General features: G+C 47.7%; 1 protein-coding gene across 1 annotated transcript in view; it reads left to right on the top strand.

The window, feature by feature from the left end:
* Positions 1-9,598, top strand: part of MICOS10 (mitochondrial contact site and cristae organizing system subunit 10) — a 34,678-nt gene extending 25,080 nt beyond the window's left edge. The window contains exons 2-4 of the mRNA XM_049617947.1: positions 5,624-5,671; positions 6,727-6,836; positions 9,355-9,598. Coding sequence (XP_049473904.1) covers positions 5,624-5,671; positions 6,727-6,836; positions 9,355-9,369 — 173 coding nt within the window. The 3' untranslated portion in view covers positions 9,370-9,598. The remainder of the gene's footprint in view (positions 1-5,623; positions 5,672-6,726; positions 6,837-9,354) is intronic.
* Positions 9,599-13,109: the final 3,511 nt, after the last annotated feature.

Here is a 13,109-nt window from a genome sequence, read left to right as displayed (position 1 = left end):
TTGGCACGTGGCTTCTAGGGATCTTAAAAACTCGTTTGGAATTCCTGAAGCTTCTCATACACACAGACTGCCAGTTGCAATGGTACTGAAGTTTTTGCTGATACATTTTGCTAGAAGTTATCGAAATTAAAATGGAGTTGCTTTGCAGTTTCGCTTACTCTTTAGGTACAATTGGTGACCATACATTAAGCTGATGAATTTAGGAGCTTCATTCAAAGTGTTAAATGTCAGGCGCCTGGGTGACTCAGTCGGTTGAACGTCCGTCCGGCTTCGGCTCAGGTCAGGATCTCGCAGTTTGTGAGTTCGAGCCCCGCGTCGGGCTCTGGGCTGACAGCTCAGCGCCTGGAGCCTGTTTCGGATTCCGTGTCTCCCTCTGACCCTTCCCTGCTCATGCTGTGTCTCTCTCTGTCTCTCACAAATGAATAAATGTTAAAAAATAAAAAAAAAGTTTTAAATGTGAGGCGCCTGGGTGGCTCAGTCCATGAAGCGTCCGACCTTGGCTCAGGTCACAATCTCAGCGTTTGTGGGTTCGAGTTCTGCGTGAGGCTCTGTGCTGACAGCTCAGAGCCTGGAGCCTGCTTCGGATTCATTGATTCTCTCTCCCCCCCCCCCCCCATCCCCCGCTCACGCTGTTTCTCTTTCTCTCTCTCAAAAATAAAAAAACATTAAAAAAAAATAAAGTGTTAAATGTAAGTCTACTTATCCTGATGAGCACTGAGTAATGTATAGAATTGTTGAATCACTGTATCGTACACCCGAAACTTCTATAACACTGTATATGTATATGTTACACTGTATATGTAATGTATATGTTAGCTATACTGGAATTAAAATTAAAAACTTACAAAAATGAAAAAAAGTCAGAAGAATAAATAAAAATGTTAAATGTAAGCCAGAGTGAGATCTTAGTTATCATATGTTAAGTTATTGATAAATAAAATGGGTCCCTGGTCTTTTTTGCCCCCCTGTGATCTTTCATAGAAACGCTTCGTAAGTGAATTTGTGAGAATTTGTTTTTGTGTGACTCCAGACAACGAGCTATTCCTCCTTAACTGCAAAGTCCATTGGCAATTGCAACTTTTACCGGGTTGATTCCGCAGGAGCAGGCACTGCCCCAGTTTGTTCTGTTTGGGGGCTGACATCCAGAGTACATTTCTATCCCCAGACTGCAATGAGATTATGTAGCCTGCTTGTTAATTCTTGCTGATTATGTTTGCTTCTTAATTATTGGCAGTGAAGTAAAGCTTCATGATACGTGGCATGGTGAGAGCAAAGATTTTTCTAAATAAAGTTGAAACCAGAAATTGTCTGTATGTCACAGTAATGGCCATCAACATATATTGATTTTCTCCCCTTTTTGACACAAAATGTGGCTTAAGGCATACGCAGGTGTACTGCGATTGGTTGTTGTTCTTTTAAATTTGTTACCAAATCTGCTTGGGCATAAGATAGGGCCGTATTTTATATGTCATTAGTGGGAGCGAGTTCCTTGTTTTGTTATTAAGATAGTATCAGATGAACTACTCAGGGATTGCTCCTTCCTAAAAATTTGGGTTTATCTACTAGCCGGTTTTATGATGTCTTTTTGGGCACTGAGCATGCATTGAAGTGCAGGGTTAGATTGATTTGGAGTAATTTCTTTTTGAAAGAATTTGTGCCAATTCTTTTTCCTCTCCAAAAGAAATGGTTTCGGAGCACGGGCTCCTTGCCTAATGTCAATTCCATAAGGCTTCTCGTGTGTGTGTGTGTGTGTGTGTGTGTGTGTGTGTGTGTGTGTGTGTTTCCTTGCCCCCCTCCTTCCCCTCTTAACTGGACTTTGCCATGAAGAAGATGTGTACCTATAATCAGGCATTTCTTTAGGTTTATTTGTCATTCCAGACAGCATTGACCAAAAGAACAGGCTTGAGTGGGGGGAAGGCAGTTATATAAACCTTATTCATAGTTAAATATTTGCTTCCAGGGAAGGTGAAAAATGCTTTGTACTTTTTCCTTTGGCTTTTTTCCTCTAAGAGAGCTTGTCGTGCAACAACACAAAAAAGTGGCCAAAGGCGGAGAAAACTCTTCTCTTTTCTACGTTGGGTTTGTTTTTATTGTAAGACAAACCTTTCATGTTTTATTGTTACGAAGTTTAACGTGGCCTCGAGGTGCCGATCTTTAGTGGAAACAGCTGCAGAGTCGGTGTCCCCTGATCAGGTGGGACTTTCTTTGAAGCAACATGTTGCTTTTAAAAGGAATCCAGCATGTGAGAACTTGAGCCTGTGAAACTCATCAGCGGCTGCACCGTTGCTAATCTGTCAAATAACCGAGATAGCTAAGTTTAAGTAAAACGCTGGCATTGAAAAATCAGTTTCTGTGTTATTTTTTTTTCTGGAGAGAACAGTCTTATTATTTTGTGTCTTAAAAATACAGAAACGGAGGAAAACACCACTCTAAAGAATTGAAGGTGTAGCAGCCCAGTGTCAGGCCGTAGAGCACCCTCCATCTTTTGGTCAGTCTGAGCTGTGATTTTGGTCTCCTACCTGCAGGTGGATGCCTCTGCTGGGAGCAGAACTGGGTGACTGGACATACACCTGCACTTAAACGTGTAAAGATTTCCTGTTCTGTGTGGGTTGATGTTGAAACATCTCTCCTCTCTGACGAGCGATGCTGGTAGCAGTGGGTTGCCATCATTCTTGGTCTACCACTTGGAAAAGTTGAGCATCAGAGAGCTTTCTTTCCTTGGGGAAAAATAGGAGAGACAGGCATGGAGTCAGAGGGACAAGAAAAGTGCTGGAATATTTTCCTTTTGGGCTTTTGATTTGTTTGCCAAAAAGTTGCCTTCCAGATGGAGAAGACCGAAAGCTCTGATTGTAAGCCATTATGTTTTTACTGGCCTACCTCCCCATCCCATTGCCCGGTTTGAAATCTGTAAGCCAGTCCAAATCCTTTACCTCATTTTCTAGTACCAATTTACTGTCTTACTCATCTTCCAGCTGCAAGGGGGTGAGGCAAGTCGCTTTGAAATTGAACCCTGTGCCATTTTATAAACCAGGCAACAGCATTTTCTTGCCAAGGAGTATCAATCGCGATCGCTCCCGTTCTCTGAAGCTCGTGAAGCTCGTCTACCAGGTAGACTTGTGTCTGTGACATGTGTGACAGGATTAGTCCGGGAATGAATCTGAACAAGCCCTTGTGGCCTTGTGTAGACTTGTTACTACCCTGGTTGCCTAGCGTTCTGGGCTGTTGTGTGGGAAGCACAATTTGCTTTTTGGCTGTATCTTACTTGACTGGCTGTAGACATCTCGACACTCCCAGTTTTCCCTTGGGAGGTAGTGATTGTTTAGGGGTTTAAACCGTAGGGGACTCCAGTGTCAAGGCACAGGGGGTACGGTGCCTTTGGAGTCGGGCAGACTTGGGCCCAGTTCATTACTCTGCCGCTAACCAGTATCCTTGAGCAAGTTATTTCCCGCATCTGAAAAATGGGGCCTAATACCGTATCAAGTTGATGTTTGGTTTAAAAGAGAATTTAGGGGCAGTGGCGAGAGAATGTTGGGTACGTGTGGGCAATACTAAAATGTTAGTTCCTTTTCCTCAAATGATGTCAGCTTTGAACAGGTTAACTATTGTGGTCTGTAAGCTCACTAGTTTTCCACCACTTTATTATATGGAAATTGGGGTGACATGAGTGATTTTCAGATACTGCATTTTATTTTTAATTTAGAGAGGGAGAGAGAGTGCAAGTAGGGGAAAGGGGGAGGGAGAGGGAAGGGGGGGAAGGGGGGAGAGAGAGAGAGAGAGAGAGAGAGAGAGAGAGAGAGAGAGAAAATCCTAAGCAGGCTCCACTCTCAGTGCAGAGCCCTACACAGGGCTCAGTCCCACAACCCTGGGATCATGACCTGAAATCCAAGAGTTGGATGTTCAACCAACTGGCCACCCAGGCACCCTGTAGGTACTGCTTCTTATGTATCTTTTAAAGTTGTTAGTATTTTTATTTATTTTATTTTTATTAAAAAAATTTTTTTAATGTTTATTTTTGATAAAGACAGGGCATGAGTGGGAGAGGAGTAGAGAGAGGGGGAGACACAGAATCCAAAGCAGGCTCCAGGCTCTGAGCTGTGAGCACAGAGCCCAACACGGGGCTCAAACCCACAACCCATGAGATCATGACCTGAGCCACCCAGGCATCCCTGTATTTTTATTTATTTTTTAATGTTTATTTATATTTGTGAGAGAGAGCACGAGCAGGGTAGTGGCAGAGAGAGGGAGAGAGAGAATCCCAAGCAGGCTCCGCGCTGTCGGCACAGAGCCAGATGTGGGGCTCCATCTCATGAACCACGAGATCACGGTCTGAGCTGAACCAAGAGTCAGACACTCGACCGGCTGAGCCACCCAGGTGCCCCAAGATACTGCTTTTTAAGGTTGAGCACCGAACCTAATGCAGGGTCTGTTGGACAGGGCAAAGTAATGATTTTTAATTAAAATTCCTATCCGTGTAGGATTTAGTCACGAGAAAGAAAGCGACACCGTGGCCACATACATGTGGCAGGGGACAATTACCAGAACTCATTCCGAGTAAGTAGCATAAGCAGTTTCTTCAGGCCACTATCAGCTGGGTCGCTGCTTGGGTGGATGAAAAATTATGGGAAGGAGGTTGCTTGTGCCGAAGTTCCGGGTTTGGAGCAGAGAGGTCAGGCTGGTCGACCGAGGAGAACTCTGAGTGTTGACACCGCAGTAGCCTAAAGTCATGATTAGAGAAGAAGCTCTTGGAGTTCCAGCAGCACAAACTGGAAAACTGTGAAGGCAAAGTGAGGAACGGGGGGCTTTTTTGTGGTGCTTAACTGTAAAGAGGTTGGCTGGGGGCGCACTTGGACCCTGGAGTAGACACTCTGTCAAGAGCATCGGAATACTTTTGAAAGGTCTGAAAACAATTGGCAAGTCTGAAAAAATTCAAAATCAGAGTTTGCTTCTCTTCCTTGGTGTGTGTAACTTTTCTGATAATGGCAAAATGAGTTTACCTCAAAGTCTGGGATGTGTATCACTGCAGTACAGGAGGTGATTTTTTGCCCCTAAACTGGTACCACATTTTAGGTAAAACATTTCTTTTAAAGGTTCTACATTCATCTTAACATATCTTACGAAAATGATACAGCTAGCATTCAGAGCTATGATTATACCAATGTTATTATTTATTATTGAAGTTCAAGCCATATTTACTTAATTAAATTGTGCACTGATTTTCTTATCTTTTTTTTTTTTTTTGTAAAGAAAACGATTGGGGCCCCTGGGTGGGTCAGTCAGTTGAGCGTCTGACTTCGGCTCAGGTCATGATCTCGCGGTTTGTGAGTTCGAGCCCCACATCGGGCTCTGTGCTGACAGCTCGGAGCCTGGAGCCTGCTTCAGATTCTGTGTCTCCCTCTCTCTCTGCCCCTCCTTTGCTCATGCTCTGTCTCTCTCTGTCTCAAAAATAAATAAAAACATTTAAAAAAAATTTTAAAAAGTTAGAAATGAGAAGATCAGCTCTGTACCAAGTTTTTTTTTTTTTTTTTTACTATGTTTTATAGATGTTCACATTTATGAAAGGTTCGTTTTATTTTTGTCACATTACTATTATGAGATTGAACATGTTTTTCCTCCCTCTTTGTAGGTACTGGTTTTGGATTAGGACTGGTTTTCTCACTTACCTTCTTTAAAAGTAAGTGTGACTTTTACTGCCTTTTCAACATAATGTCCTAGTGTGTGCATACACATAGCAGGGACGCTTCTGGAGGGCACATCCACATGGTTGCCAAGCATACACTTACGGGTTTAGGGAGGCCTCTGTCAAATATGCTAGACAAAGAACGTGGACTCAAAAGAGGTCAGGATGGGCTGGGCATCTCTAGACTTTCCCCTGGGCATTGAGTCAGGGTGCCTGATATCTTAAATATGATATCATTTGAAAAGCCTCTACTTTCTGCCAGTGAGTCATTTGGCCAAATCTGCACGCTCAAATATTTCAAATTAATTATACTTTTTTTTCTCAAGGAGGTTGAAAATGAGAGTCCAACTGGTAAGAAAAACAAGTGGGCCAGAAATACACATGCCTTTTAACCAGAAACGCTTTCGTTCTGTGTAAGAACTTCTGACGTTGGGATATTGAACAGAAGCCGGAGGGGTCCCTTTGACCCCTTTTCCATGAAGAACTTGAGCGGGGGGATACATTACTAGAGAATCACAATTAATACCTGGTGCTGATATAAAAGAATCATTTACAGTCTTGGCTTAAGTAAGCCTCACAACTTCCTGTCATCAAAATTCAGTTGGTTCAGTTTAAAACTCAAGCACCTTACTGGAGGGTGGTATTATTTCTGATAAGGTTAAGAAATGAGTTAAAATGAGCAAATGATTAGAACTGATGTTTGTTAACTAACTGGAATTTAAATAAAAGTTTGGGGGGAAAAAAAAGAACTGACATAGAAAAGTTAAAATGTTCGACTGTGTCTACTGTTTTCCGTGTTGTACCACTCATGAAGACCTCAAACCTAGCAGCATAGGTACCAGGTAATTATTTGCTAAATTAATAGGTTCACTCAAGGACTCCCTTTCCTGGTTTTTGGCCGTTGATTAAACATCGATAGAAATGAATGGCATCAGTAGGAGGCATGCTGAATATTTATGGAACCCTAAGCAATGTATTTAAGCCAGACAAAAAACTTTATCTTCTCTTAATCGTTCTCTATTGGGTTTTTCCCTTTTTCTGCTCACTAGGAAGAATGTGGCCCTTAGCCTTTGGTTCTGGCATGGGATTGGGAATGGCCTACTCCAACTGTCAGCATGATTTCCAGGCTCCATATCTTCTACATGGAAAATACGTCAAAGTACGTACAGAATTGATATTTCTCTTTCTTTTAAAAGACAAAGAGTTTCTCCTGAGTCTCTGAAGAATTCTTTGGAGCACATATACTTAATAGACTGTGCGTGTCACTGAGCTCCTGATTGCTCTTTGGCGTCTCGTGGTGTTGACCCCGCTTGGGTGCCTAGTCTCTCCTTCCACTGTCCCTCGAGATGCACGTGTACGTTCACACATAGACTGTCTTGCTAGCGACTGCAGCTGAAGAACCTGCCTGGAAATGTATCGTCACGGTAAAGTGGATCTGTCTTCGATACCTGCCAGTGGCGCTCACGTGCGACATCGTGGAGTGCCCCGTTCACGTCTCACACACGCTCGGGCGAAACCCAGCAGCTGGGACTCAGCCACGACTCTGCTTTTTATTGAGGAGGGGAGGTTCTTGACTGTAGTAAGTCCCAGTGATTCTGCCAACATCCTTGTCTACAGACATTTTTACTAATGCGGACACGATGAAAAACTGTAACGTGCCTTGAGAGGGAGGAAAGTAGCACATTTCCTAAGGGTCTCGTGTGTCGCAGCCTTCCCGTCGCCTTACCGTGCTTACCGCGGGGTTTAGGGGAAAGGATCTCGGGAGGCCGGGTGCTCAGGGACGCGGGTGTATTTAGTTATGTATCCCCAGGGCCCAGAACGAAGTAGACGCTCAGACAAAAGTGAAACGAAGGAGTGAAGGAGTGACGTGCACTGTATACCCCATTAGACGTGTTCGTGGCCCCAGGCTTCCTAAGGCAGAGTTTTTGCAGCAGCACCAGCTGCAGTGAAGAGTGTCCCGTTGCCTGGCTGTGTCGAATCGTCTCCTTTCTGGGTCACCGTGAGCTAGAGCCAGTTGATCTGGGCAGCCTTGGGGGGAGGGGGCGGGGAGAGCCCAGAAGCCAGGACACCCAGGCGTGGGTCCTGGGCCACCACCCGCTTGCTTCCTGTGTGATCTTGAGTTTTTGCTTCCGAGATTCTGTCTTCCGTCCATAAGAACAGGGTGGTAATTTCTACCCACAGGGTTGCTGTTAGAGTTCAGCGTGAACATGTTTGTAAGCCGTGAGGTGCTGTAGAAGGAGGCACGTTGGTGGGAATAGTTGAGGCCGACCAAGGAAGGGTGATTGGTTGGCTTAGCCGTTGTTCCACCCTGATAACAAGCAGAGCAGAAAATGTGGTGCAGTGGAGTGTCCCAGTTCTGGTCAAAAGCCGTAGCCGCAAGGGTCACCGGATCCCAGATGACCGTACCCGCCACAGCTCGGTAGCCTCTCTCTCAGAACCTGCCCACACTGTCAGCTGCCTGCCCGAGCGACCCGTGTGCGCATGCTCGCCGAGGGAGTCGGGAGCCGGGGAGCCTGGCTGCCCTGTCGCCTCCCTCCATGTTAGTGCGCCATCTCCGCAAAGCCAGGGTGAGGTAATCAGAGGGACAGCGCAAGGAGAGGCCGAGGCTGACGACGGGCAGTTTCCACTGCTCCCTGACCCTTCGCTTTCTTGGCACTCGGGCCGGATTTGGGAGAAGAGAACAGAAAGGAACAGGAGAGGAGCTTCAGGGCTTTTAATTGTTTAAAAGACTCTCTTTGTTCCGAACTGGGTTGTCATGGGTAATGGCTCAGGCGTGATTATATGCATATTATACATTTAATGGTGGGGAATTACTGTGGAAAATATTGTTCCGATTTTACAGCCTTGTGTGGATTGCTCCAGCGTGGCCTTGTAACTTTATCTGAACTTGAGTCTGTGCCTCTCTGCGCTGTCATCCTCCTCTCTGAAGAGAGGAGCGCGGCGCGGGGCTGTTGCAGGGCAGTCACTTTATGGTGGCTGCCTGTCGGGTGCCGGCGCTGCCTTGTGGGCCCTCCTCGGTGCCCCCGCTTTCTGTGCTTTCTCTAGCCCGCCCTCCCAAGAGATTAGTGGGAGAGGTTTTACTGCCCCTCGCTGAGCAGATGAGAAAACACAGATCTTACTGGGGTTGAGAAACTGGCCAGAGATCCCCTCATTAGTAGGGCTGCTTGATTCCAGAGCCACGCTCTGTCCGCTCACCTGTGACGCACCCTTTGAGGAGTTGTAGGAACGGTTGTCCAGGTACCGACTAGGCAGACCTGTTCTTTCCCTCGCTCCTCCCTCAAAGATGAGGGAGCTGCTCTTAAGAGCCTGGGAGGGGTGTTTATGGTCCTCTTGCGAGACTGTTTTAATTTTTTTTTTAATGTTTGTTTATTTTTGAGAGAGAGAGAGAGCACGAGCAGGGGAGGGGCAGAGAGAGAGGGAGACACAGATTCCAAGGCAGGCTCCAGGCTCTGAGCCGTCAGCACAGAGCCCGACGCGGGGCTCGAACTCCCGAACCGTGAGATCGTGACCTGAGCCGGAGTCGGACACTTCACCCGCTGAGTCACCCAAGCGCCCCCTCGTGAGACTGTTTTAAAGCAAGCTGGGTGTTGAGTTTTGGGCCCGTTGGTCCCTCGGGTTAGAGATGGCTGTCAAAATGCTGTGTGCGCACTTCTAATCAGAGCGTCCCTCCTCTGCAGGAGCAGGAGCAGTGACTTCCACCTGAGAACATCCCAGTGGGAGGAAAAGAGAAATCCTGTCTACGCCTCAGGAATACTGAAGTGCCCTGGAGTAAGCTGACATTCTTCTGTAGCAATGTTATCAGTAATGCTTTCAACTCCAGCACTGTTTATGTATTTGAAACCAAGTCTGTTTCTTGTTTTGTATTTTCTCTCTGGAAATTGCGAGAAGGTGGTCTTAAAAGAAATAAATTAAAAATAGGCAGCCCAGTGCATTGCCTGCGTTTCTTTGCCTCTGGTCTTTGAGCAGGAGGAGGACTGTATTTGGACTGCCAGCAGCTGTCGCCTTGGGTCCCAACCTCCCAGCCTTCCTGAAGCCACAGCCACCCTGCACCCCGTCTCCCCCCCCCCCCCCCCCCCCCCCATGCGTAGTTTTCGGAACCACTTCTACCTCGTGTAATGGGTGCGCGGACGTTGCTGCTGGGTTGTCTGCTGATGATGACAGACGTCTGGAGGAGCCTTGCCTTGCAGGAGCAGCTCTTTAAGATCTGTGTGTTGTCCTCACCAGGGGACCCGGCAGGGCACGTCTCAGTGTGCCCAGTGCACGAGGTCAGAGAGCTGGCTGTGTGGAAGGGTGTGGAAGCGGACCGCGTCGGTGGCTCACTCCATCAGCCACAGCTGATTGCCACAGCTTCGTGGAGCTGGACACAGTCCGGGCTTCGGCTCTGGGGGCTTTGTCCTGGGGGGCGGGGAGAACTCGTGGCCGGCCCACCTGGCTGGAAGGCCACGTTTGGGGTTAACTCCACACAGCAGCTGAAGTTTGAGGACGGAGGGGCCACTTCTAATGCCCCTCTGTGAGTTTATTCCTTTGGTTTCACCTGAACCAGGGAGGCTGGATGCAAAAGTAATACAGTAGCAATTTCTTCTGAAAACGTATGGAACCCAGAGGGCGCTCAGTCTCTCGGGTCGCATTTCTCTCTTTAGGATAAAATTAAGATGGGCAGAGCTTGATCCCACCTGTGCCTTTATCCTGTACGAGCTGGCGGAGCATCCTGAGCGAGCCAGGTACTGCTCCAGGCAGCAGAGGTAGACGAGAAAGTAAGACACAGGCCCCCCGCCCTTGAGGAGCTTAGAGTCTGCCGGCAACCAGACACGCAGACCCTCGACACGAAGCGGAGGCGTGCGGAAAAAGTGCAGTGAGAAGGGGGGAGAGAGAGAGAGAGAGAGAGAGATGGCCCAGTGGGCGAGGGAATACCACGGACTCATACTTGACGTTGACGGGGACGTTCCAGACAGATGAGGAAGGGCGGGAAGGTGGCTTACGTGAAGGCTCGGAATCACGCCGGGTATGGTGGTGGGGGGGGGGGGGGTAGTAGGGTAAGCAGGTACGTGTCGCCGGAGCGTGCAGGGCCCGGAGAGGTGTGGAGGGCGAGGCCCGGCACTGGCGTGGAACTAGCGTCTGACCCCCGTTCTGAAGCACTGATCAGACGGTTCCTGCAAGTGTTGTAATGAGTAGATTCAGGGTAGAAATACTCTCTCATTTAAACCTCCTTTCATCCTTCACCCCACGCCCCCTTTCCAGAAAGGTGTGCTGAGCTCTGGGCCAGACCGGGCAGCAGCGGCTCTCTGCCCTGCAAACTGTCCAGGCTCCTCTCCGCGCTTTTTTGTTTATTTGATTCACTTAAAGCCCCAAGTGGGCCTGAGCCCAGGACCAAAAGTCTTGGCCATGGCTTGCCTTAGCCTAGCCGTGCTGCTGTTTTGCACTCTGCCCCCTTCATTCCATGATCAAGACAACCCGTGTCATTAAAAGAAAAATAACTTTGCAACCTGTTTCATCCCTTACACTCGTTTTCTCCTTGTTTGCTTTAAAAGTTAATATTTCCGGGGCGCCTGGGTGGCTCAGTTGGTTGAGCATCCAACGTCGGCTCGGGTCATGATCTCGCGGCTCATGAGTTCAGGCCCCGCGTCGGGCTCTGTGCCGACAGCTCAGAGCCTGGAACCTGCTTTGGATTCTGTGTCTCCCTCTCTCTCCGCCCCTAACCCACTCGCATTCTGTCTCTGTCTCTCTCAAAAATAAATAAACATTAAAAAAAAAAAGTTAATACTTCCCTCCAATTTTTCCATCTCTATTCAGGCAGAGAGAAGAATAACAGGTCCCGTCCCGAAAAAGGAAAAAACAAAAAAAACAACAACAAAAAAACCCCAGGAAACACAGCATGCCCTTTGATTCTCTAGATACGTCAGAAGAACACGGAGTAGAAAAGGACCGTGGAAGCTGGCTTCCCTGTCTCATTAGCTGTTGGCTCGACATTCCATTTGGAGGATCTGTCTGCTCAGCATCCCCGAAACGCCGCTTGTATGTTTGAGAGACTGGTGAGCTCTGGGAGGGAATGGTTCTGAGCAGAGACTGGCCACAGGAAGCACTGGCTGTTTGCTCTCATCCCAGGGTACTTTGTATTCCTGCTGCGGAGCTCTTCGCGGACGCTGGCCCAAAGCACGGTGCTCCATCTTGCCCCCACTCCCTGCCCCCGTCTCGGATCAACCTTCAGAAAGCTCCAGCTTGTTGGCAAAGGCACGCGTTCTGTTTTACTTTAAGTTTCATTAGAAATTCAAGTCCTCCGGGGCTCTTTTCCCTTGTGGGGCTGTGAAACTTTGACTCTGCTCCTCGTCTGCCCTTCTGGAACCAAGTAGAAGGAAATTCATGGGTTTGGGGAGAGAGTGATGGGAACCCAGCTGGGCACAGGATGCTAGGATAAAGCTGTGGCGCCCCGAAAGTGGCCTGCTCTGCCAACATATATAAATTCATACAGTTTGAGCTTGACACTGTATAATTTGGCCCAGAACAATATGTATTTTGAACTCATTTAGGTGAATGACTTTGGCATTCCAAGTACGCACTGGGGGAGCCTTTATCAGGCTGCATTTGCCTTATGCAGAAGTGTAGGCCTTTGTTCCGAGAAATGGCCTCAGCACACACTCCAGTGGGCTGTCTCCTTAAGTGAATGTCATCTTCTCTCATCCACTTCAGAAGATCCAAGGACGCAGTCCTTGAAATCCTGCTTGTACGAAATGCAGAGATCGGTAACGAAGGAGATACCCGTGCAGATTGGCTTTTAGTTTCCCCAAACCTCACTGTTTACATTTTTTTTTTTTTTTTTTTTTTTTTATGTAACCAAGCCATAATTACATTTTACTTGTCGTGGTTCAACCTGATTGTATTGTTGAAGGACTATTTTTGAACCTGTCCAAATAAACTCTGCAAAGTATTTCCACAAGGATGTACTCCGTGGGGCCGGAACAGCCTTCATCGTGAGTGGTGCGGAGACAAAAACGGTTTCCTGTTGCACGCTTGCTAATTACATAAATGCAGAGGGGTGGAAGGGAGAAAGTGGAAGTTCTAAGAACCAAAAGGAATGTTCAGTTTAGAATAACAAGCTCATCTGGAAGCTATCACCACTTTTTTCTGGTAGCGTGCCGCACACTCTGCTTCACCTCGGACGCCGAAGGATGAGGTCAGGGTGGACACAGACCTGGGCGGGAGCAGGGCAGAGCTTCCCTGGTTCGCCGAGCAGCCTCTGTGTGGAGCCAGCGTGAGGGTCAGGGATCCCCGTTCCAGTCCGAAAGTGCCTCGAAGGAAGAGGGCAGGTGGGGAGCAAGGGAGAGGCAGGACTGTGCAGGGAAGAGCAGAGGTTTGGAGTCAGAGGAGCTGGGTCCAGTTCCCACTCCCCCACCTACTTGCCACGTGACTCTCTGATCTGTAAAGGGAGAAGAAAAAA

The sequence above is a fragment of the Panthera uncia genome (genome assembly GCF_023721935.1).
Source record: "Panthera uncia isolate 11264 chromosome C1 unlocalized genomic scaffold, Puncia_PCG_1.0 HiC_scaffold_4, whole genome shotgun sequence".
NCBI classification, from domain to species: Eukaryota; Metazoa; Chordata; class Mammalia; order Carnivora; family Felidae; genus Panthera; species Panthera uncia.
Note: the sequence above shows the minus strand (reverse complement) of the source record. Positions and strands in the feature narration are given on the sequence as shown.